The 26,696-nt window shown below is 35.3% G+C and overlaps 1 protein-coding gene across 1 annotated transcript; it reads left to right on the plus strand.

Moving 5' to 3' along the window:
* The first annotated feature begins 2,366 nt into the window (after positions 1-2,366).
* Positions 2,367-22,316, plus strand: LOC121427161 (mucin-2-like). The gene is made up of 6 exons (XM_041623423.1): positions 2,367-2,506; positions 10,437-10,853; positions 14,412-15,062; positions 15,383-15,670; positions 17,296-17,526; positions 21,795-22,316. Exons 2-6 carry the CDS (start codon positions 10,446-10,448, stop codon positions 21,879-21,881), a joined length of 1,665 nt encoding a protein of 554 aa, XP_041479357.1. The 5' UTR covers positions 2,367-2,506; positions 10,437-10,445; the 3' UTR covers positions 21,882-22,316.
* The last annotated feature ends 4,380 nt before the right edge of the window (positions 22,317-26,696 follow it).

The following is a 26,696-nucleotide window of genomic DNA, read 5'->3' on the forward strand; positions in this document are numbered from 1 at the left end:
GTTTTGCCAAGATTTAGTGTGATTCAGATTCCCACTTAATACTTTGTAAAACACCCTCTGGTCTAAATTAAGCAGTCAGATTTATTTGGAGCAATTCGAACCGATAGGATAAGGCGGCGTGCAGACGAACCGAACGGATAACCGCTACGTTAGATGTATGTGCGCCTGTAATTAGATTCAGTCTGAATTAGACATGAACTTGCCTGTATTGAACGTAACCGCATAAAACTAAGGAAGAGTTTGAGCAGAACTCTTGTACTACATGCAAGCAAAATATACCAAGAAAATACGTGCTAACCGCCGAAAACGGACCCGGGATCGTATAAAAAAAAATCACTACTTATATGATTTCATCATTTGAGCCGAACTTACAGTGTATTTGATAATAATTTATCTTGATAATATTTTCATTACGTAATGAATAATATTGGACCAAAGATTGAGGCTTACATTTATCCATTACGTAATTGAAAAATCGATATCATGAAATATGTTTTGAAGATATATATGTGATGTGTTTTGCTCAGCTAATGTTGCTGTTTTTTTAACTAGGTTCAGATCTAAAGTAGATTAGTTAGATATACATGTACACAACTACACAAGAAGGACTTGTATTCGAAGTTTTTAAAGAGAATGATCTTTAGATTTACCAAGATTTAATGCATGCTAAAGGCGACCCCCATGGGATGTTTTTTTTTTATATATATTTATGATGACCGGAAAATGCATTTGTCTATCAACGGGTTCTGTCATCAACTTCCTTCTCGACAATCAATGAATTTAAGCAAACAGCATGCCAACGGCCGGGCTTAACGATCAAACGCAAGTGAAGTAAAAGACCGATAAGAAGAGATTGTAAAAGAGCTGGAGAGAACACTCTGGAGAGGTCTTTTGTGTCTATAGATTGCATTGGGGGGGGGAAAGCTGTAAGATTTCTAAGTGGGTAAATATTTCATCAGTTTGACGTATAGACGCGGGTTCTTGAAATCGAACTTTTGTGCGTCAAAACGTAAAGTATAAAGGCTAAGAATTAAATTGGTGTGGGTGTGTTGTTTTGATGACATTTTTTTTTACTAGTTAGGTCTTTAATCTAGTATTTAGTTGTAATCACTAGCGTATTGATGAGGGTTTGGGGGCAAATGGACCTCCTAAAAGTTTAATGACCAAGGAGGAACCAAGAGAAAGAGGAACACAGGGAGACGCTTAGGTTTGATATCATGCACATTTCTATCTCATTACTTTTTTTTCATTTACATAGGCAAGAATATTCACTCGCTCGCTTTTCTGCCCCTTTATTTTTTTTTGTCCATCACGCCTGTGGCTGTATAACTATAGCAAAAATTAACTTCACTGTAAGAAAATTGTTCTGATCGAGAAAAAAAGAAAGAAGAAAATGGAAGGAATAGGGGTGAATTATCATATTTTTCTGATTATTTTGTAGAAATACATTATACCAAAAATAGATTTTTGTATTGAAAAAGTGAAAAATTATTTTCGCTCGCTTTGCTTTCTTTCTGCTTAGAAATATTGCATACGCCTTGTCTGGCCCCCGTCAGAGTTTTTGGTTCATTACGCTATTGTGTGTTACACTAATTAATGAATTTAATATATATATATATATATATATATATATATATATATATATATATATATATATATATATATATATATATATATATATCCATTTTGACCGCCGATAACTGCTGCGTTTGTAAATTCATATCGATCTACGCAGTGAAAAAAGAACTGAAGTATTACAGTAGGTTTAAAAAGATCATTTTCATCTTCAATCGCAAGTCGTCGACAAGCCATCATGCCAAAAAGGATAAAGACTGAATTGCACACGGTGTGGAGGCGTACCATTAAATTAATGGGTTTTTTCCAACCACCATGATCATAGAAATACAAAAGGGGCGATACGGAAGTCCATGTATTAAATATGAATCTTCGTGATCGCGACAGATTCATAACAACATTTATCAAATCTAATAATCCTCATATGAGATGGGTAACGAGGAATTTTTCCCCACAACTGGTTTTATGTTATGGGTAGTGAGTAATGAATCACTGGTGGAAGCAAAACTTTTTTTTGCGAAAATCTGATTTTATTGTGATGAACAGAGAAGTACTTTAACTTTGAAAGAATTGTCCTTTAACCGTAATGACATCTGAATGCACGCTTGCGCAGGCCAGCCCTGTAGGTGCACTCTCTCATATTTAAAATTTCATGGTAATCTTCGTCACTCGCTGACCAATTGAAAGCAAGAATCGGTAACAATGTTTCCCCATCTATCTCGGCGTGTGAGGAGATTTAGGCGAGAGGTGCGCTTATTTAATGACCATGAATTGCGTTTTACCATGTCACTTTGTATAAGAAGACGCCGCTTGAAGTAGGTGTTTATCAGATGTTCGCTGAAATCTCTAGCTGTCATTTCATTCTCGTCAACTTTGCTCATTCGCCTCGGCTCAATGGAGACATGCTGATAGAGCTTTAACGCTGTTACACGTAAGTTACGAAGCTATTCACATTGTTCTTATTTTCGATATGAATGATTTTGAATTATTTGTACATTCTCTCGGTGTTGAACAGTGATACAAATTAAACCCATGTATCTCCCCAGCCGATATAGTCTGCAGCCCAGACTCTATCACTTTATAACTTAATTGGTCTTAAGAGAGCAGAAGCTCGAATACTCAATCTCCGAGTACATTTGTTGTTTTTTCCACAAATTATTTAAATATAAATATTGTTGTAACCGTGAATATCTACTTTAGTATTGTTTTTAACCCACCAATGACTTTTCGGATGGGATATGCTGATAATCAGGTAAGATATTTTCTATTATTATTTGAAATACTTTATAAAAGAATTTATTTCAATTAATGAAGAGGATAACAAGAGATGAACCTCCGCTGGTTAAGGGTATGAAGGCCAAATTTGCAGGGTTAGATATTGGTGCTTCCTTGAGGTGCCCCCAATTACCGCCTACACTTTTGCCATTTAATAATTCCTAAGGAAAATGTACAAGCATATCCTCGATTCCACCCTGCAGAGGAATGGCCAAATTGCTAACTAATCATAAAAATGTCCAATATGGCTTAGGTGACGATTGAGGAACATATTTGGAAGTGATATGCGTACGTGAGGTTGATGATCGGAATGTCAACAAGATATGAATATTGGGTGTTCCACAATATATGCTTCTAAGACCTATATTATTCAAACTATATGATAAGAAAGAATAAGTGATCTTTTGGGGATACCTTGACTAAAGTCTTGTACATTAACTTTGCGGAAGTTCGCGTGTAGAGCAGTATATTGTGGAATTCTCATTGTTCTCTCTTTTTCATATTCAATGATTACACCGGGAAGCTTTCAGGATATTTTGTTTAACTTTGGTTGCGCAGGACAATGGCAACTTACTAGTTAGATCAAATACCAATATCGTATACAGTTGTGCTAGAAAGTAAATGAACCCCACCACAAAATGCACTCCTTCATGCGAAGTGTTAAATGCAGACACCAACACTATAATTTCGGGCAAGTCCCGCCGGAGCAACAACGTTTATTGAATGTAATATTTTGATGAGGATATTAATTGTGATGATGACGATGATGATCATGATGATGATCATGATGATAATGACGATGATGCAGATATGACACAGAAAAGAATTATGTTGACGATGATATCAAGAATGATACATCGACTAAAGCAGGATTTGAATCCAAACACTTTTAATTATGTTCATTTTCTGGTGGAGTTCACAATTTTTTTAGCACCACTGTACATGTCATCATCTGTATGTAATACAAATGTGTCAAGATCTCGTGAAAAGAAATAACCCATAATGTTTGCGGCGTCTGACAAATTAAATCTTCAAACCAGATAACGATGTACATATAGTGATGATAGGTAAGTATCATATCAACTAGATACATGATATGTCTTCGGATATTTTAATTTGATTAAGCTTGTATTCATATATTTCTTGTACTGCTTTGATATGCATGAATAGTAAAGGAATTTTCTAAACCATTACACTACAAACATGATGTACATTAATAATGTCTGAATGCATTCCGCTCATGTAACATAGAAATATAATATTGATGTCAAATGTATACGATTAATGCTGAGAACATACATTAGGAGTAAACAGATATTCTAAATTTTAGACAGAATAAACTGTTATCACCCATATTGACGTAGGATAAGTGTTATTTTATCAAGTGGTGTCAAGGAATATGTTATCAAATAATATTTGTTACGTTCATTTTCTAAAACCTTTTCATAGATAGACAAATATGACACAGCCCTGACATGCTAGAAAAAGAACAATTATATAATTTTTGAAATAAAATAATGTCCCGATTATAGCTGCAAGAAGAAAAATAACACAGATTAGATTCATTAATAAATTAGGGGTAATTGAAACGAGAATAACCAAAGATTTATGCTTTACAGTTTAAGTGGTAAACTTTTCCTCTTCACGTGGTTGGTGTTCTAATATCTCAATCACTTCATACTATTTATATGAATAAGCAATGAGGTTTCGTACAAGTGATAAATCTATAGCTCAATAGAAAGGCCATAATATACATTGTCTGATGCTTCATAAAATAATACTACTCGAATTTGACTAGTAATATGTCTGGTGTGCATACTCCCACTATCTGACTAAAAAAGTAAGGATGTCACTATTCTCTTTCTATACGTTTCACGTATTTGTGTGCATTGTGTGGTATGGGGTGCGGGTGTGAAGGAAAACGAACGAGTGAGTGCGTGGATGTGGATGTGAGAGAGGGGGTGTGTGTGTGCTTGTGTGTGTGTTGCATGTTTGTATTAATTCAAACATAATATATTATGATCATGTGTACAATTTTATTTTCAGTTGGAAAAGAAACATTTTAATAGCACATTAAATATAGATCGTTTATTTGGATTTCCGTGATATAGCGTCATATACATGTAATTCAAGCAGCTGTGATTTCAATATTCTTGTTAATTTTGTTTCAGCTTATTTTCTTTCTAACTTATAATTTTGTCTCTCTCACTCACTCTCTCTCTCTCTCTCTCTCACTCTCTCTCTCTCACTGCTCTACAGAATTCATTGATAACCAATGTTATAACCATTTTTAAACGTCTTTTTTCGCATTTTGTAATGTTAGATATTTAATGTTATGTAGATAATGCAATTTAATGTTGGAGGTCTGAATAGTAAACCTTTACATGTATATGTTAGACCCGAGACATGTAATTAGGGAATGGAATAAGGTATGAGACAATGCAATTCAGGTTAGTTGATCACAAGGTTGAACAAATTAGGGAGCTCATCTGTATGAGGTATGAAAGGGGGCGATTTTTCATCTGAGCGATTTGTGGAAGATGATTGACTAATCCCCAGCCTCATTCCCAATTTTTTTATATAAAAAACAAACACGACCAAGAAAAAAAAGAGAAAAGGAAAGGGATCAGGATGAAATGTGATATTATTTTCCAAATATTGTGTCAAAATCCATCGCAAACTTTTTTTAATGTTGAAATGTATGATACCTACTTAACATCACTGTATGTACATCGTTGTCTGGTTCTCTTTAAGTAGGCCTACGGTGTTCCACAAGGTTCCGTCCTTTGGCCGCTACTCTTCACTCTGTACACTGCACCTCTTAGAGAAATTGCTCGTCATCATGGATTGCAACTTCATTTCTATGCGGATGATACAAAATTATATGTGACCTTCGACCCAAGAGTGAGATGCTGATGCTAGTTCAGGTCTTACTACCTGACTAGCAGAAATCCAAGAATGGATGGTAATGAATTTTGTGAAGCGGAATGACAAGACTGAATATTTAGTCTTTTCTTCACCAAATATGCGAAACAAGATTGTCCCACAAAATATTCAAGTTGGCAGTGTGTCTGTCCCTCCTTTACTTCAGATAAATGCTCGCAATCTGGGTGTCTTCTTCGACCAGTTTATGAAGATGGGCAAGCATATTTCCAATGCATGCCAAGCGACCTACTACCAACTACGAAATATATCGGCTACAAGATCGCTACTCATTCGTTCTGCAGCACAAAGCCTAATTTATTCCTTAATCACCTCTAGGATTGACTTCTGTAACATTCTGCGGGCCGGTCTTCGTTCCTCCATCCTGAACAGACTCCAGAGTGTACATAAGTCTGCTTACTGGTACGAAGAAATATGACCACATCACCGCTTTTCTACTGTTATACTATGCTATTTCTTCTACTAAAACAACAGCTACAGCTACTACTACTACTACTGATGCTGCTGCTGCTGATACTACTACCACTTCTGCCGCTACTACTACTACGATATACTACTCTTACTTCTACTACTTCCTTTACCACTACAACCTATACAGTAACTGCACCAGCTTCTACCTCTAAATCAACCGTATGGTAATGTCTTAATTGAATAGCAGTTTATTATTTAAGTTATTTACGGATTGCCTTCCCTGGCGATTTCTTGCTGATGTTGGGGTGCATGCATGATCTTAAGAAAGACTTTTTCTTGTGTAATTATTGAAGAAAAGATGTATTTAGATACGGTAATGACACATAAGCAAAATGTCAAGAAATGTCTGACGCTGGAATCCAACAACCTACCTATGTGCAAATTATTTTCAACATGTCATGTTAATCTCTGATTCGTGATGTAGATGTACATATCTTATTGAGTTGAAGTTAACCTTCAGAGCGCGACATTTGAAAGCTTAGGGTCTAATTTCAAATCGTCTGATTTTAACTCTAATTTGAATAAAATCTCATCAATAGTTAGTTTTCTAGCCGGTATCAGGTATTACCGGATTACCGGTTTTAACAAAGTTTCCATCATATTAGACGGAGTGATAACTGTTTCTAAAAAAAAAAGCATGATGATATCTGATATTTGAAACAGGGCCCTGGGAACGACTTTTGAAGAAGGGCTGCTGGTTTGAATACGGCAAGCCAAGAAAGGGTTTTCACTACAAAATGAAAGTCAAATTTATAAAGATGAATTTTTTGAAAAAGAAAAAATTTCGCTTCAAAATGAAGGGAATTTTCATTAAAGTACTGCTATTAAGCCTACCACATTATCAGGGGTGCTGTCTATAGTGAATAATACACGCAACACCACCCAAGTAAATCTCAATGGAATCGCGCACTCCCTCCCCCCCCCCCCCCAGTTCATTCTTGATGGAAAGGTTATAAGGAATAGTTTTTTTGTCTTGAGGAAATAATTCTGTAAATAAGGAAAATATCGCAATTGTTCGATGCAGAAACAATGACGTCACCTAAGATGACAATGGACAAAAGGAAGGAAAGAACAAGAGATATAAGCCTAAGTGGTGTAAAATGGATCGAAGAAGCTTGAGGTACATGAATGAAGTAATCCTATAGGAGCATACTGCCCATCATTAAAAAGATTTCCGAGGAATGTCAAGAAATAATCGTTTCTCACGAATAAAGTACTGGCGTAGAGATGGGGGTTTGGGGTTTCTTGCCCCCCCCCCCTTCATGACCAGTGGGAGAAAAGGAAAGGGATAGGGTGAAATGTGATATTTTTATTGAAATGTTGCATTATTTTCTGAATATTATGTCACAATCTATCACATACTTAAGTATTTGAAAAAGTATTTTAAAATCAATATTAAGTGATGTGCCATATCGAGCCCCCTAAAAATATTTGGCTCACTACACAGTTGGAATAAAGTGCACATAATACAGGAGACCAGTCCTCGTAGAAGCTAGTATGATTATCATTCAATCTCGGTGTCTAGTTTACTTGGTTCGTGGTAAAGGGTTTTCTCTGTCATGCATTACATGTTAATTTAAAAAGAAAAGTCGACATTGAGTAAGGTTTCAAGATTCTAAGGAAAATAGGTACAACTCTTAAAAGTGATTCAATTATTCCATTCATCTTTGTTTATTCCATAATACCTTGGGCCGGTTCATGAAACTTTTTACCTGAGAAAACTCATGTTTTAGTTTTACCGGAGTTTTTGCCCTGTGTTAAAGTCAATTGCAAAAGTCAGACTAACCTTAGTTTTCAGTTTTTACCAGAGTTTTCTCGGGTAAAAAAAGTTTTATGCAACAGGTCCCTTATGTAAAGACAGTAAAAAAAAAGAGAAAAAGTGTACGTGGAGGTGAAAACGTAGATAGGCCTTGTATTGAAATTGAAGAATTTGGATAAGGAACAAGTGAAAACATAAAAAAGAATGAAAAAATATCATAATTCTACACAATTTAAATTCATGTCAGACGTCAATACCATACAGAGCTAGTGAGTAGGACGAGACAATAAAGAGATTAAGACAAAGTGGCATGAATGACATACGTGTTCCAAAACCTTTCCATAAATATCAAAATTGAGGCACAATACATAGATTTTGACAGAACTACTGTCAAATACTGTTTCATAACCACGAAAAGAAAAGAGCAAAGAAATTAAAGAAATTGGATTATTGTAATTACAATGTAAACAGAATCTATATATATATATACTGTATACTGCAAACAATAGGCTAAGTTTCGATATGGCCATCTTTAACAGCCTAGTGCACAATTAACTACCTGATTAAGAATAAACTTTACAAAACCTGATTAGTTCCTTACTACATTGCACACTTAAAGATACTTGCATATCTATTTTACCGCATGGGCCACCGTGAGACAAAGGTTCAATAAATGCATTACGGAAGAAGACTCATTAAAATGAAATGACAAACATGGACAGTGTGTTCATAGATTTTCATCACTATACGAGAAATTTGATACAAAGCGTGAGTTTCTTCTAAAACGCCAGGGGGTATTTCTATATTGCACTTGTCGAAAGGAAACGATGTTAATTGAAAGTATAATATGATTGAGTATATGTCACTCAATTTATGCTTCATGTGTTTAGGGGCATAATTGTTTTCCATAACTTTTACATTGAAATATATCATTTACTATGACAAGGAATACTACCACGGTTACAGGTAATTTAGGACCGATAAACTTTAATTGTAAAAAACTGTCATATAAGTATCGGCAAATCGATTAATCTAATTTCACCGGAGGAAGCTCTTAAAGGTCAAGTCCACCACACAAAAATTTTGATTTGAATAAATAGAGAAATATCAAACTAGCAAAATGCTGAAAATTTCATCAAAATCGGATGTAAAATAAGAAAGTTACGACATTTTAAACTTTAGCTTATTTTCCACAAAACAGTGATATGCACAACTCAAATGGGACAGTTGAAATTTTGAGATGAATTTCAAATTTTCAGTATCATGTTAAAATGGATATACGTGAATTACCAACAGGAATCAGACAGTATGAATTCAGGTTACAAGGTCAAGGCCAATGGTAATCTCAGATCAACAATAAAATTGATATATTGTTCATTCTTCTAAAAGTGTTTTCTTCAATCAATATCAAAGGCCGTTAGATATCAATGAATGTTAGTACTTTGGTATCACTTGGGTTGGGATTTTTTCTCTGGATCTTTGAGATATTATCAATTTCTACATGGAGATATGTTTCAAAGTTCGCACTGCTGCAATATTAAATTGCGCAACGTAGGCTAGCCAGACGTTAGCCAACGTTAGCCAGAGGCATTCAATTGGTTAAAACAATAAATGGCTATCACGGTTAAAATTATGTTTGTTTATGTCGATTGTTGGCAATTATCTCTTTGGTTATTTTAAATAAAAGTGAACGATGTTCACTCTTGATTCCTTATATGTATGCACGGGTGAGAATGAAAGGGAAGAGTTGGATTTTTGTGTGAGTGTGTGTGTATGTGTGTGTGAGAGAGGGTGAGTGTGTGTTACGTGTCTTCGTGTGTTTGGATTTCCATGGGGGTGTTTTTTTTATTATATGATGTTGTTAACCGATGTTATGTACAAACGTTGTGAAAGAAGAGATAAATGAATAATGTGTCAGTGAGTTTGCGCGTGTGGTGAGATTTGAGGCAGTTTTTTTTGGGGGGGGGTGGGATCTAACATGGATGGGGCCGAATTAGAACAGAATGCGGATATTGAACGTTATGAAATATTTTTATGAAGAAATAATTAGTCGTCTCATTATTATTTTTTTTCATTTTTGATAGCAAATTATTATTTGATAGGAGAAATTGTATGGCAAACTCGATGGTTAAGGTAATGAGGGTTTATTATCTGTATTCCTTTTCTTCTCAATTCGGTAATGTTCAGCGTCCCTGGATATTAAAAAAAAGTGTTATAACAAACGTGTAATGACATGAATTCAGTTCCATGATTTCAGAGAGTCATTCAACGTTATACGCACATTTTACACAAATGTCAAAGACTGTGAATTTCAGTGGATAATACTGATGACATATCTTCAGCACTCTACACCCTTAAATCCTTACAAAGATAGATTCACAATTCATAGTTTTCAAATTTTCTTTCTTTGTAGGTGCACAAAATGGGAGACTGGGGACTGTCTCTACTGCTCATCTTTTCGACAGTAGTTCACGAGATCTCCGCTGTACACGGCAAACCGTTTCCTTGGCAGAGCCGGCACGGTTTCCTCTCAAGCAGCGAATTCTACTCACCCACCCAGTACCGGAAGACGCCCTCAGGGACGAGAATCACCAGCAATCCCTTCAGTATTCAGGGTCATTCACGTCAGAAACTTGACAAAACTCCATTCCAGTTCGAACAGTTGAATCCACATCAACGTTGTGTGAAGAAAGCGAATGACCACACTTCAGCATCAAGATTCCGGGACCTAATCGTTAGTCTAGGTGCAGGGGGCTTGGTCAAACATCCATCTTTATCAGCGTCTAACCGTTATCACCAGAGTGGCCTTAGACGTTCGACAAGATCGCAGGTAATTCTTCAATATAATTTTAGTGATTTTAACTGTGTTTGCTATAGAATAGATGAAGGGTGTTGTAATGGCCAACCTCGCTCGAGTATTCAAGAAATTCCTTCCTACCGGTAGCAATTTGCTACACCTGCGTGAAGAGTGACAAATTCAGACAAACAATATTAGATGAAAATTAACAATGTAGGACCTTATTTTTATGCAGTTGATTTCCCCAATAATGTTTCCAAAGCGTTGTAGAGTCCAAAGTAACGGGGTTGAAAGAGATTTGTTTGGGTGATTCATTATAGAGGACCATCACGAAACCATCCTGGAAACGATTTGTTCAGAATCATAACGAAGAAAAATCTTCCAATGTTATTTCATATAAAAACAGTATTCTGATTATTTTTAACAGTACATTGTACAGTTTCAAAATAATGTAAAAAGTAAAATTGGTGAATTGTCTCAATCGTTTCCAATTAATTTGATACTAATGGGTGATTTTAACATTGACCTGTTATCTCAAAATAATGAAAACGATTTATTCCTACACACTATGCATTCATTTGGTTATTATCCCCACATAGATCAACCGACCAGAATTGATAGCCATTCATCAACACTTATCGACAACATATTTTCAAACATACTAAACAGAGATACTTCCAGCGGATTAATAATATCTGATATAGCTGATCATTTACCGGTTTTTTTATTATGTGATAATGATATTTCAAAAAAAATTCACCTAAATCTACAATGTATAGTAAAGAAACACCAATCAATATTGAATCGTTTAAAAGTGATCTTGCGATTGAGGAATGGTTAGATGTATTTAATGAGTCAAATTCAGATATTGCTTACACAAATTTTAACAAAAAATTGCAGAAATATTACGATAAAAAATTTTCCTCTATCACCTATCAAAAAAAGAAAAGCAAAAATGCCATGGATCACTAAAGCTATTCTACGATCCATACACACCCGAAATAAACTATACAAGACATTTTTAAAGAACCCTTCTATTCAAAACAAAAATAAATATAAAACTTATAGAAATAGACTAACCAATATAATTCGGGCTTCTCGCAAATTGTTTTATTCCCAGAAACTTAACAAAGTTAAATCAAACATGAAAGCCACATGGGAGATAATCAATGATTTCATTGGCAAGAAACCCAAAGTATTACCTAAAGACAATTTCACAGTTCATGCTGCTGCAATAAATTCAGATGATGTAGCTGATACCTTTAATTCCTTTTTCGTTAACATAGGACCCTCTTTGGCTAACAACCTTGCCAGACCAAACCAAAGTTTTGCAAAATTTCTTCCCACACCCATCAATTCTTCCCTATTCTTTAACCCCACAAATGTTCAGGAAATAATTGAAATAACAAAAAATCTCAAATCCAGCAAATCACAGGGATATGATAGAATTAGTACTTTCCTTCTTAAGCAGATCATACATTATATTGTCTCTCCATTGTGTCATATTTTTAATCTGTCGATCAGCACCGGTAAATGTCCAGATTCCCTAAAAATTGCAAAGGTAAATCCTGTTTAAAAAAAAGACAATCCACATGAAATAACAAATTATAGGCCTATTTCTATTCTCCCCAGCATATCCAAAATATTAGAGAAGATTATTTACAAAAGACTTTATAAGTTCCTAGATACTTTTCAGTTTCTAAATTCAAACCAATATTGATTCAGGAAAGGGCATTCAACTGATCAGGCTTTAATACAAATATACGATAAAATTACAAATGCAATGACAAATAAAGAACACATAATAGGAGTATTCATGGACCTAAGCAAAGCATTCGACACTCTTGACCACCAGATTTTACTTAAAAAACTTGAAAATTATGGAATTCGGGGAATCGCACTATCATGGTTTGAGAGTTATTTGTCTGATAGAAAACAATATGTCACTCACAACAATATTTCTTCTAACTTTCAGTCAATAAAATGCGGAGTTCCACAAGGATCGATCCTTGGCCCCTTACTTTTCCTTATATATATTAATGATTTGACTACTGTAACGCCTTTATTATCATTTGTATTATTTGCCGATGACACAAATATTTTTTGTTCAAACACTAGTTTAGAAACTTTAGTAGATACATTTAATCGTGAATTACCTAAACTATCTTTATGGTTTAAATGTAATAGGCTCTCACTTAATATAGACAAAACAAACTTTATGTATTTTACGCACACAAGTTCACATATTACTGAGTTTCCATACGACATAAGCATAGATAATATTCCACTCAAAAGGAAAAAAGAAACAAAGTTTTTAGGTGTCACAATAGATGAACATTTAAATTGGAATGAACATATACGTTGTATAACTACTAACATCTCCAGAAACGTAGGTGTACTTTACAAAATGAAAAACATAATTCCTCATACTACACTCGTTCTACTATACAATTCATTAATATTGCCGTATATATCGTACTGCAATATAGTTTGGGCAACGTGTGCAAAAACTAAAATTAATATAATATACTTATTACAGAAAAAAGCAATTCGAATTTGTACTAATTCGCAATATTTATCACACACAAATCCATTATTCCATAAACTAAAGACTCTAACTATTTTTGACATAAACTCATTTCAAAGCTTACTGCTTATGTTCAAATACGTAAATAACATGCTCCCACCTTCATTTCACAATTTTTATACTATGAACACATCTATCCATTCATACCCTACGCGGAACTCTTCTAATTTCCATTTAATCAACCCCAAATTGCTTATTGCGCAGAGATCCATAAGACACCATGGTCCTGATTTGTGGAACTCTCTACCTGAATCTATAAAAAGATCCACGTCTCTTTACTCATTTAAGGCAAACGTTAAATCTATGTTGATATCAGATTATTTGAAGTAAAATTTCTGTGTCGATGTGTCATCATTAAAGCATCATCACCATTATCCTCTCCATCGCCTTCATCTTCACCATTTCACCATCATCTTCATCCTTATCATCTCCATCTTCATTGCTCAAATTACATTACTGCTGTTTTTCATGAAATGAACTGTTTATCGATTCTGCTGTATTAATGTATTATATTAATCAATGAGTTCTAACCTGGGGTTGTCATTTTTTCAAGCAATCTGCTTATGATGACAATCCTTCTCCTGCAAATTGTAAATGTTAACTAATTTGGTATGAGATCAGTTTTGTTTGTAATGATAATTTTAGTACATTTAGTTATGATTCATGCCAAAAAAAGTTCTCAATATACTATGTTTGTTATGTTATGGAAAATGTATTATATACGAATGATGTAATTGCAGAAGTAAACAATAAAATCAAATCAAATCAAAATATTAGACGAAAGCATGACGCAAATTCATAACACGTGCGAGCTAAATTGCTCGGTAATTAACATGAAATCTAAGAAGTGTAAAATAGTTTTCGCAATGAATAAATGCGAAATGCTGGAGCTATGCTATAATCATATTCCTTTAGAACTGTGAAATACTTATATTAAGTGGGCGTCGACATATTTTCTTGTTCTAAGTGCGACTTTTTCTCGTTATCACTGTTTCCTCTTGCAGGTGAATGAAAATCATTTTCTACTCCCATTTCTTCAAACGATTAGTTCGCATTTTGGTGAATACCTCCGCAGGGTCCTGGGATGTCAGGCAGAACATAGAACTTACGTCGCCCAACCAAGAAGCTCTCGTTTATCCGCTCCGTCTGTAGACCCAATACAATCAATTTCATCATCATCATCCTCATTAAACGAGCAGCCACAGTCTCATTCATCTCTTATATCTGAAAGATCTGCACCTCAGGTACCAAACATCCCTATCCTGCCACCCTTTAAACAAAGACCATACACTAAAGGGAAGACAGAATCACAAGAGCCTCGAACGCCCATCTTCCCCAGTACAAGGCAAGTTGGACATCACAAAGCGCCCTCTACGGCTTCCTTTCCAAAGTCATCAGTATCACCATCCAGACCGATACAGAGATCACCGCACATTGATAAACCATTGGAACCACCAAGGATTGAAGATATCGTGAACACCGAAGAGGTGAACATCAATTCACAGTCATCAAGGTCGGATAGTTCTGTACCACAGCCATTTGAAGAACTGCCTTTCTCCCCGCCACCAGTCGATATGAGTGGTCTACCACCCCCTGTATTTGCAAGTAGTGATTCCAGTGCGTCATCTCTCCCGGATATTGTTCAGACGATTTCAGTAAGTACATCTCCGATTAATCAGTATTTTAAGTATTTGATTTGACAAAGATCTTCTTGATCTTTAGGAAAAAAAACGAACATTTGCATTCCTTAATATTGTGTCCTGTATAGGAAATATCGCATTACACCTGGGTAAATGATCAGAAATTGAGTAAATATACATGATAGAAGAGCTTTTTGAAACCAACATGCCTGAGGATAGATGTACAATTTGAACCTTAAAGTAACGATTAAATTATCCAGCTGTAATCTTACACCCTTTAAACGCTGCAAAATGTTTTACAAACACACAATCCTTTCCCTTTCTTTGGTTGTCAGGATTCCTCTTCTCGCTTCACACCCGTAAACCCTTCAATTACTTTCACTTCACCCGGTTTACAGCCGCACCGAATGAGCGAGGTATCACTGCTTCCAACAACCGCCGATCCGACTGGGTCGTCGCCACCACCCTCCAGTCCTGTTACTACTTTAAGTCTTACGAGCCACCCATCCCACACCTCACATCCGCCACCATTCACCTCTTCAACAATGACATCGTCATCTCGGCTTTCAGCTAACAGTCAACCTGGGCAGTCTCAGGGTACATTGTATTTCGGACCTCCAGGGGTTAGTAGAGCACTATCAGTGGGCCCAGACATATATCTGGGATTGTGTAGTCAAACTTTGATCCAAGATCTAACTAGTGCATCGTTGGGACATTGTATGTATCGCTCTGATATTACCGGTTGTAACCATTGGTAACGGGGATTCTGTTGGGGCATCATTAGCGTCACAACGTTTCTGTAAGGCCGGTACAGGATGTTTGAATACTTTATTGTCGGACACCATAGTTACATATGAAATTTGGCATCCAATATAAAGCTAGAACCGTGTCTTTCACGGAATGATCATTCAAACGTCTTTATTTCTAATCCTCATATTTCAACTTTACTTTTACCAATTTTATCATTGGTTATTCCCAATAATAATAATAATAATGGTATTTATTTCGAGCAAACAGATACAAAATGATTTACAAAGTACTGGATAAAATGATTAAAATACAAAACATTATTACAATAGCAGAAATTCTGAATTGAAGTAACAATGTTTACACAATAGGTGGCCTGTAACAAATTTCAAATATGTATTACAATTAACTATTAAGAAGTATAGGTAGAATAAGCACTTACAAAAGAGAAATAAATTGAGAGGGGAAAACATGGGTTAACTCGTACTGAAATGGATTGTTTTTTTTTTTAATGAAGGTTATTCCCAATGGGCACAGTAGGTTGTTTTATTCCATCTTCGTGTAGTTGTTTAATATTTATGTTAATTCTATAATATACATGTATGGCTGGAAACTATTTAATCAATCATTAGTTTTATGTCTCTTGTAATTCCGTTTAAGCCAGGTTTACCTGATTAATTTACATTTATACGCTTATCCCATAAAAAATCTCTTTATGGAGCTCAACCAAACTTATCGACATCCTTTCATTTTTCTTTTTACTCGTTCTGGCACGGTTATACATTATCTCCAATTCTTTAAAGAAACCCCCTTTGAATATAATTTCTGTTTATAATTTTGCTCATGCAAGCACATACATTGTCTACTCACTTGATCCCAATAGAATATTGTGATTACAAATATCCAAGATTCAAGTCATCCAACAATTATATACAATCATTCTACTCTTTTTTTTTATTTCACCATGTACAATGATATACGTAAAATTGATCTTTTACTTTCACACGTCATTTTGTATTTATTGTGTGTTTTACGTTGTAAAAAAAATCGCAATTCAGTCTTTGGCTGCGATTAAGCTTCAATTTCAATTTCATATTAGACAAATTGATGGTGAGATGAAGAAAAGACGTAGTGAACGATGAACATCGTTTCCAAGTTCCAAAGAAAGATGTAAATGCTCTGCGCGTCTTTCAGAACTGCTTTCCCGTATTTCCAATCGTTCTGTCTTCGCTGAAAAGAAGTGATTGGATCTTATCTTCATCTAGGTGCCCAATTCCAAATCCTGTGCACTTTTTCGAATCGGTTTCCTTTAATTTACTTTATCTAGAACAGCCCTCTTACATGATTATGAGATAAGTGAATCACTCTGTCACGCTATTGAACTGCGAAGTTGCATGCCAGCATGAATTACATTGACCAACTGTCCCCCGGAGTTCAAGGCCTTTTAACTATCATAATGATAAGCAAGCCATTTACCGTTGTATCATTTAAAATCTCTTAGTCCGATGTGAAGGTGTTAGTGGAAGCCAATGGTGTTCTAAGGCAGTGGCGTATAGCAGTTCCTCCAATGTTTGGTATCATCGACCTCCTGAGGTACCTGGCCCGTGAACAAGCGGAACCCATCAACCTATCCACCCTGGATCCACACTGCTTCGTGTTGACACGTATGTTGGGTTTACGGATCGACGAATCACACATCTGGACCGTGACCGTGATAACATTACAGCAAGAGGTAATCATGTATAATAGACCTATCTCGAAGTGCTGCGTTGAGGTGCATTGCGATGCGCTGCCCCAAACCTTTCAAGATAAGCTCCTACTTGTCTGGGGTTGTGTTGAAAAATGGACTGGTGCATTAACTCAACCTTTTTAAATAAGGGGGAGGGGTGCTATCTAGAAAGGTTCCGTTAACAAGTCGTCTATGATGATAATAACGTAACGAAATATTGAATTTAGAATTCAGCTGCATGGCCTGTGTACAAAAAACAATTTAAAAATTACCATCTGTTTTTCTTTTCCTTTTACTACTTTGATTCATCATGAACAGCTGATCTGAAAGGCCATGTAAAGACTTTTGTTTCAAATTCATAATTTTGTACCTTTAATTTTGAATCTTTGACTCTCAAATACTGATTCGTAAATTTAAGTGATTATATATGATTGATACATAAAACCAATAAACGCATTATTTTCAAGAACCCCCCCCCCCCCTCCACGATCGCTTGTCTCGAAAGGTTGCGTCAACGCACCACTCAAGTACAAAACCCTTCGAGACAAGCGGGGAGCTTTTCTCGAAAGGTTGGGTTAATTAGCGCAACGCATCACAATGGAACGCAACACTTCGAGATAAGCCATAATGTAAGAGATTTTTCACAAGGTTATTTGTGCATTTAACGCCGAACTCCTTGTCATTAGCAACAGTAGTAATTTTTGTGATGTTATCTAACGAATAGCAACAATCCGTCAAATGTTGGCAAATTATTCGTTTTAAGATTTTTTTTTAATAAAAGCAGTAAGCATTGCTTGTCAAACAATAGCCGATTTGTCGAATCCTTTGCTACCAAAGGAAGGAAAGTTTTCTTTATATAAAATAACTTAAGACATGTGGTCGCAGATGTCAGAAGAGGGTAGATCAAGCAGCATTTTGGTTCCCTAGGAGTAATATCAAGAATACAAGAATTGCAGATTTTACTGAAACAGAATTGAGTCCATGATAAGTGAGGTATATGTACACAAGCAAAAACTGTGATGTTAACCGATGTACATAGAGGACCACACCAGTTACTTGACACCGGTGTTAAATTGGTGGTGTTATTTTTACACCTAAACGTGTTATTTCAACACCTATGGTTGTTACATTTACACTCTTTGGTGGTATGCTCAATCTCTAGGGTGTTATTTTAACACCTCAGGGTGTGGTCCTCTATTAACGCCAAATGGTGTCAGTTTTAACAGCACAGTTTTTACAGTGTATGTTGTGTTTCTGTTTCTGTTTGTGGTAACTCCCGTAGGAACTCGACAGGACAGCATTTTCTGCTGGTAAACGCCAAGCTGGTATATAACCAATTACCTTGGAAACATTTTACGTCTAGGTTAATCAGTCATAGTGGCTGACGTAATAGACGACAGATATCACTCTTGGGCCTTGTTATCAAAGTGGAGACAATGGCAGAGTTGGGATTCGAACTCACAACCTTGCGATTATGAGTCCAATGCTCTAACCACTGGACCACACGACCCGTTCTGGCCCATACCTATCCCCTGATACCGCAATAAGACAGCTATTGCAGAGTAGTATTGTGATGATATGTGGTATCGAAGGAATTCAAGAAGTATTGGAATATACCCAATAGTATGTCAATGTTTATTAATGATAACGTTGTCTTATAAATGACCGGAGAGCATGCGATTAGCTGTGGATTTTAAGAAACCTAATTTTGAAGTTCCAATAGATATCTTTATGTAAGTTTAACACAACATGGTTGTAACAGGCCTCATCGGGCGTAGTTGAGAACACCAATAGTTGATGCGATTTAATGTATACAATTCTATACTTTGTTGTTACTTAAGATTTATATTCTATTTCTGACACTGTAGGCGCTGTGATACTTTTTGTCTATAGCGCATATAAATAATCGTCATTATTATTATTAATATTATTATTATTAACAGTCAACTAAGGAATCTCCTTTTCCTGTTTTACAAGTCAACCGTAATTCAGTCAATCTTGATATTAAATTTCATTTGTTGCTTTGGTAATCTGACATCTGCTAGCAGGAAAAGACTAGAACGAATAAGGAAAACCGTTCAACGTATCATCGGGACAGACTTAGCAAGTATTAAGGATATATAGGTTGATCGAGTCCTCTTCAACATTATCTGCATTTTAAAAGACCCCCACATATCCCTTTTCTTATTTAATACACCTATTATGATTGATTGGGAATTCGTTTGTACTTCCCCCGCACTAAGCGAATTCGATGGATTCGATATACATGTAGATACTCATTTGTACCAGACTCAATTTACATATCAACAGTAAGACGCGGACAGACTGCATTGTATGCTCATGTATCTGGGCGGGGTCGGGATTAGTCAGCCTGGTACAGCATTATGCTTTTATAATTATTATTAATTATTATTATTATTATTAATATTATTTATTATTATTATTATTATTTTATTATTATCATTATTATTATTATTATTATTATTATTGTTATTATTATTATCATAAATAGTATTTCAATTTATACGTTGTATTTGTATTTGTAAATTTGTTGATAACCAGTTAGCACCGAATTTCCATTCCTGTGGACAATAAATTCAATTCAATTGGAACGATTATATGAAGACAATATTCAAGAATTACTGATCTATCAGTCTACACACCCAGACGCACACTCCGATCATCAGATGACAAGACCCAATTATTAAAACCAAGATTCCTCTTCACACTCGTCGGCAAACGCTTTGGAATAGCAGCACCCAATATTTGGAATAACATACCGAAAAGCACTCGTGAAATTGCCAATACCCCTACGTTTAAGAAACACCTGAAGTCATATTTCTTTAATGCATGATTTATTTTTGTTTTGTATGGTTTATGAATTTATGTTGTATTATTATTGTATTCGAGGCAATTTTTTGTAAAGCGCTATGGTACAAACGTGAAAAGCGTTTCTTAAATACAAGTATTATTATTATTATTATCATGCGGTAGGTAGTGGAATGTCGCCTGTTATAGATGTAGGATGTCTTACAATATCAATAATCTTAGGTTCCTGTCATTTATACAATAAAATTACCAATTTACTTACCAAGGATTGACGGTACACGCTAACAGGAAATTAGGAATACCATGAACCTAGGTTTCTTCTGGGTTTGTGGATTGTTAACAATGTTTTTTATATTTTAAATTCAGTTTTTATTTTTTTCTCATTTCAACAAACACATACAATTCATAGATATTTCAATAAATAAAGATAAATTTACAATTAAAGTAACACAATTCATATAATATAGAACTTTCCCGTTTTTGTAGGAAATATCAATATTGGGCCATGGATGTCGTTGTGTGGGGAAAAACGACCTATGGCATTGTGGTGGGTAATGCGTGTAAATCAATTGCTATGAGACCTCACTATGTTCCTTCGAATAATACCGTTCACATCGTGACAGTAGGGGGCGCTCTCAACCTACTGATAGTAGTGTCCATAATGACTATATTTTCAACTGGTATTCCGAGCTTCACATACTTATATTCAATAAATAAAGAGAAAAGAACAAATCATCATGAAAATTTCATTATAACCCGAATTATAAAAAAATGAAATAGTTATATGTACGTCATCATGAATATTCTTTATTTTGGGATTATTATATTATGTCCCCACTTTCATTTTTCTGATATGGATTCTTAACTGTTTCATATTTCCAAATATATGTCTATGGTATATCTTCGTCATAGCTAAAACAAAACGCGTTTAATCTGTTTTCAATCTTGGTTGGACAGAGCTTGAATAAATATAATTCCTTGTACCCAAGATGTAAAATGCAAAAAAAAGTGGGAATAAGATACCATCGACCTTTTCCATTGCACATTCAGGCATGCATAGAACTATTTCAATATAATGATTAATGGTAAGCTTTAAAAAGCTTTCTTATTCCTTGACCAATTTTGGTGAAATTGTCAGTGTTTTGTTTGTCTAATTTACCTTGCTGTTCAAGTCGTGACTAAAAGAGAAACAGGACGGATGAGATAAAAGCCTTCCAGAATCAAAATAATTTTAATGAAGGGTCATTTCATTTAATATTGAAATACGGTACGGCTTCTTTTATTTCATCATGTTGGCGGTGTATATTTCCTGTTCCCTTTCTTAATTATATATTTCTAAATAAAGAGAAAAATCATCACGTTTTACCTATGTATGGTTTCTTCCACACGTTATCTTAAACTTTCTTCAAACCTCACCATTTCTCTTTCTCTCTCCTGATTAGGTGATCTTCCAAGATCGATGCCTGCCGTCTTCGAATCTCTTCATTCTACCTGGATACACGCTTGTCTTTCGTTACACACAGACATAGATACGGAACGGTTACAAAGTGATTACAACTCTATCATGAGTGAAAAGAAAACGGGTATTGCTTGCTATGAACTGTATTACTTCGCCTAGAATTGGGGTAGAGCTTATATTTTGAGATATGGAATGAAGATAAACGACTTGTCCAAAGACATGGTCAGTAAATATCCATCAACGGTTCTATATGGGAAATTTTGATGTCGGCTTAGTAAATGTGTTTGTCCAAACAAACCCCACTCCCTTAATAAGTGTAAGAAATGAAAACCAATTATATATATGACTTGGGTGTTGCTGCAATCATTAAAAAATGTGCGAAAATATGATTACCAAGATCGATCTACTGTATTTTTAACTGAGCACATCATTTGCCCTTCTTTTCAAAATTCGAAAGGGTCATTATTTTGGGGAAATTAGTCAGGATTGATCTTTAAAGGAAACCAAAACCCAAGAAGAGAAGCAATCTTGTTGGAAAGAGTAAAATGAAAAGAAGAATTTAGAAAAAGTTTCATCCAAATCGGTTATGAAATAAGCAAGTTATGGAGATCCTCAAATTGGCAAACGTGCTTCAAAAGGGCTGATTTTGTGGACAACTCTCAATTTGTTTTGTACACAAATTTTCAGATTTTCCTCATTATCTATCAAAATGCATATTGCCTCCTTCTGAGCACAAAATATGTCATGGGAAAATTTAATTCACACCACATATGTCAAGATCAGGAAAAGATAATGTGAAATATGTAAAATAAAGGGGGAAATCTGAAAATTTGTGTACAAAAAAAATGAAGAGTTGTCCACAAAATCAGCCATTTTGAAGCACGTTTGCCAATTTGAGGATCTCCATGGAAAGTACAACAAGACTTTTTAAACGCCCATAACTTGCTTATTTCATAACCGATTTTGATGAAACTATTTTCGAATTGTTCCTCTCATTTTACTCTTTCAAATAAGATTGCTTCGCTGCTTGGGTTTTGGTCTCCTTTAATAGCGACGTTTGTGTTTAAATTGCTATTGCCGATAATTGATTGTGTAACACTTGGCTCCTCTTCAAACGCTTTGCCTTATCAGTGAATGAAATTTCAATAGATAGAAAAAATGAATTATATCTTTATTTTCAGTTTTTATTTTTTGGGAACTATATGCAGAATGTTGTCGAAAATGTAATTAGATATTTAATTTGTTTTCAAGGTTTCACAATAGACAGTGCATTCAAGCTGCGACAATTTGACGAAAACAAATAACGCTATAACACTAAATTTAACAAATTCATGTTATCTATATTGTATTTCCTAAATCTTCAAGGAGATTTGATATTAATAACTCTGTTATACAAACATTATTTAAAAAATATGAGGTATACTTATATGGTAAAGATATTCTTGTTAGCAAAATGCAGGGTGGGTTTAACTTTGAACTAAAAGTTTCAAAGTGGGAAAGGCAATTCACACAGTACAACAAAAAATGATATAACTTACTTCATAACTAAAACTTCAAAGAGGGTACAGATTCGCTTATAAATCTAGACAATTTACTCTCTTACAAAGACGAGATTAAAAGTATTTGAATTGCCGTTTCAATGGTGCAAAACTTTTTTGAAGTAATTTTTATTGTACAATGTTTCTAAAAATATTTCCACCAGAGATATTGCATGCATTGTTTTTCATGAATGACAGATGATTGTTATATAAGAGCAGTGCGAAGTGTGGGATACGTGCACAAATAACATTGAGCCACCAAATTGGTCTGATATTATTGTTTTTATCTCAGTTTGCATGGTGTTTATCGACCTTGGGAAATATCTGATAAAAATTTTCAATGCTATTTGACCATGATTTCAGATAAAACAATGATTATCTAATTATTGCACGTCGAGAGAATATTACAATGATCTTCAAGCAAAACTAAACTTTTGAAAATAGGTTGTTATCAAATAAAATGGCAAATCGGATATGGAAAAATAGTGATTTACTTAGTCATTAACGAAGAGGTCAGATTGCTTTACTCTTTTTTTAATGTTATTTGCTGCATGATTTCTAAGATTTATTTTTTGAACAGCGTAAACAAGTTTTAAAAAGACCCCACCACAATCGTAACGAATAAAAAGCTCGTGTTAATAAGGGGGTACCATTTATTCTTCGAAGGAAAGAAGAGTCTGTTTATTGCATGTTATGTTGCAGACCTGTATCATGAATCACTACCCCCCCCCCCCCCCTCCTTTTACGTTAGCGGTTAATCATAATGTCCTTCTTCATCATGTATATTAAGTGGAGATGTAAACGCTGGGCAATTATTAAAATGTGCACTCACAAAAATTTGCAACGGAAGTTGAAAGTGGGACAATAGGGTTTTTAATACCGCTTAAAGTGTCTTCAGCGACGATTCAGGGCGGTAACAGTAATCTTAAGGTGCACATATGCAGAACCAAGGCGCGTTTCAGTTGGTTTATTCATTTATTCTTTGTAGCTTTGTTGTTTTCCTCGTTCATTTTCCCAATGGGTGATAAATTGAAAAATTGTAAGGGAGGCCGGAGAATGCCCCCCCCCCCGCCTCTCGCATCATCCGGATGACTTGACATTTTCATCGTCTGTATAAAGTTCGGTAACGATAATAACAGGTATATAATCAAGATCATAACCTCGATGAACCTGTTTTCTTTGTTCTCGCATTGCTTTTTAAAGCCAAGAAAAAGGGAAACAAGGAAACGAGAAAAGATTAAATAAGAAAAAGGAACAATAAAATGGATTAAATAATAAGGAATGGAAAAGAAAACAGGACACAAAGGAAGGTTGGAAGGACAGGATGAAGATCAAAATAAAGGATGAGTAAGGATAGAGGAGGATGAAGGTGGTGCAGAAAAAAAGTGGAAAAATAAAAAAATGGAAACGTAGGAGCTTATTTTACATTTTTCCATCAAAATGATAAAAAATAGATTGCATTTCACCATACACGTGACAGAGTGGGATCCATGACTGAAATGAAATAACCACTAACCTCTCTCGCAAACGATGTCTATGTGCATTATATCGAAGTTAAAGATAAATTCCAGTTTTGGTAACGATCTCAAAATGACTTTTGACAGAATCTAATATAATGACCACCCAAGTGTCTGTTTGTATGAATAAAATATATGTGCCAAAGGATTCTGGATGAAATTGTGTAATTGCTGAGAAATAAGCAAAATAAGCGCGGATTCGGTCACTTCCGTCGGGTCTTTATTCCAGCAATATAGTATACACTGTCCCATGTGTGCCTATCTGTGTTGGTGATCTTCAGTGTGGACATTTTTCAGCGTAGATTTCAAGATTACACAAAGTTCAGTTTATGTAACTTCACCAGATCTAGATCCTCGATGATATTCTGACAATTAAGCCTGGTTTTACAGACTTTCTCATGAAATCAGTGTTTACTGCAACTACTGTCTGTAAAGCGCTTAGAGACGTCGTTCCGATGTATTAAGCGCTATATAAATGCGGAATATTATTATATTATTACTGGCATTTCTCTTTAAGCGGACACAAATACGAGTGACATACGCTATATCGTCCTCTACGTCCACGTAGAACATGACGCGCTGCAACACACGTTATGCAAAGGGCCCTCTTCCTTTATTCATGAAAGAAATGAATGAAGAGAACAATGGTAAACATAGCTTAAATCAAGGTTCCCCAGAGCTACCTGCCCTGAAATGAAATAAAAGATCGCTCTGGGGAACCTTCATGTATCACGTTTGTATAATTTCTCCCATACGTACTGTATCAAAGCAATAGCTTTGATCCAACTTCGGAATGGCGGCTTGTCCTTTTTCAAAACCCACCTACACCCGACAAAGGAAATTAAAATTGGTATAGTTTTGAAAATCTGTTTATCTGACGGTCTGTCGGATCGGGGTCGCCTTAACCACTAACCCGTCTCTGTGGTCTAGTGGTTAAGGCACCGGCGCGGCGTTCCAAGCTGGGGCCCGGGTTCGATTCCCGGCAGAGACATTTTCGGCATTACTATTTTTCCCAAAGTGCAGATAGCTGTGGGGAACCTCGATTTTAGCAACGCCTACCATTGTTTTCTTCATTCATTTCTTTCACTTATTGAAATACAAGAGTTGTCAAAGCTGTTGTACATGTATAATTTCTCTCATATTTAAAGGTATTGATTAACTTTGTGAGCAACCGATTTAAAAAAAAAAAATTATCAAACCAAGATGAAACATGTGTACAAGTATATGTATTAGAACTAATAAACCCTGAAAACAACCATTATTGAGAATGAAAAGCTAAAACTACAAGGCAAACCCCGATTTTGTAAATAGGTGTCTTAGAGACGCCTAAATAGTACACATAAGTGTATGAAATGAAATTAAGATGGTGTTTCCGGTCACTGTATATTTCAATTTTTGAAGCACTAAATAATTATTTTCGAACGCAATTTTTTTCTGGGCTTCATTTTTGTAACATATCACAGACACAGGTGACAAGTGTGACCTTCTAGCTCAGATTTTTTAAAAGAGGAAGAGGTGTACGTGACTGAAAAAAAAATTGTTTCATGGACCATTGTTGAAATGTGATAGTGGGATCACGCGCGTAAAATAACAAGTGGAATGCCTCTGGCCATCTCACCTGCACCACGCGATTTGATGTTGACGCTGCCGCCGCCGGCGCCGTGCTCCTATAGTCTCATTCTGCTATGCAGGTGAGACAAAAATGTCTAAAAACGGCATTATTAAAAATTGATAAAAGATAAAGTTGAAATTAGAGGGTTGAATGTTTAATACTAGTGGATAGGATATATTAGACATTCCATATCTGACCAGAATAGGGCACCTTAGTCA

This window comes from Lytechinus variegatus, chromosome 14, assembly GCF_018143015.1.
Source record: "Lytechinus variegatus isolate NC3 chromosome 14, Lvar_3.0, whole genome shotgun sequence".
In the NCBI taxonomy this organism is placed as follows: Eukaryota; Metazoa; Echinodermata; class Echinoidea; order Temnopleuroida; family Toxopneustidae; genus Lytechinus; species Lytechinus variegatus.

Coding starts and splice junctions, on each gene's coding strand:
- LOC121427161 (XM_041623423.1), top strand. CDS start 10,446: ATGGGAGACTGGGGACTGTCTCTACTGCTCATCTTTTCGACAGTAGTT. Junction 15,671..17,295: donor TGTATTTCGGACCTCCAGGG/GTTAGTAGAGCA, acceptor AAAATCTCTTAG/TCCGATGTGAAGGTGTTAGT. Junction 17,527..21,794: donor TGATAACATTACAGCAAGAG/GTAATCATGTAT, acceptor TCTCCTGATTAG/GTGATCTTCCAAGATCGATG.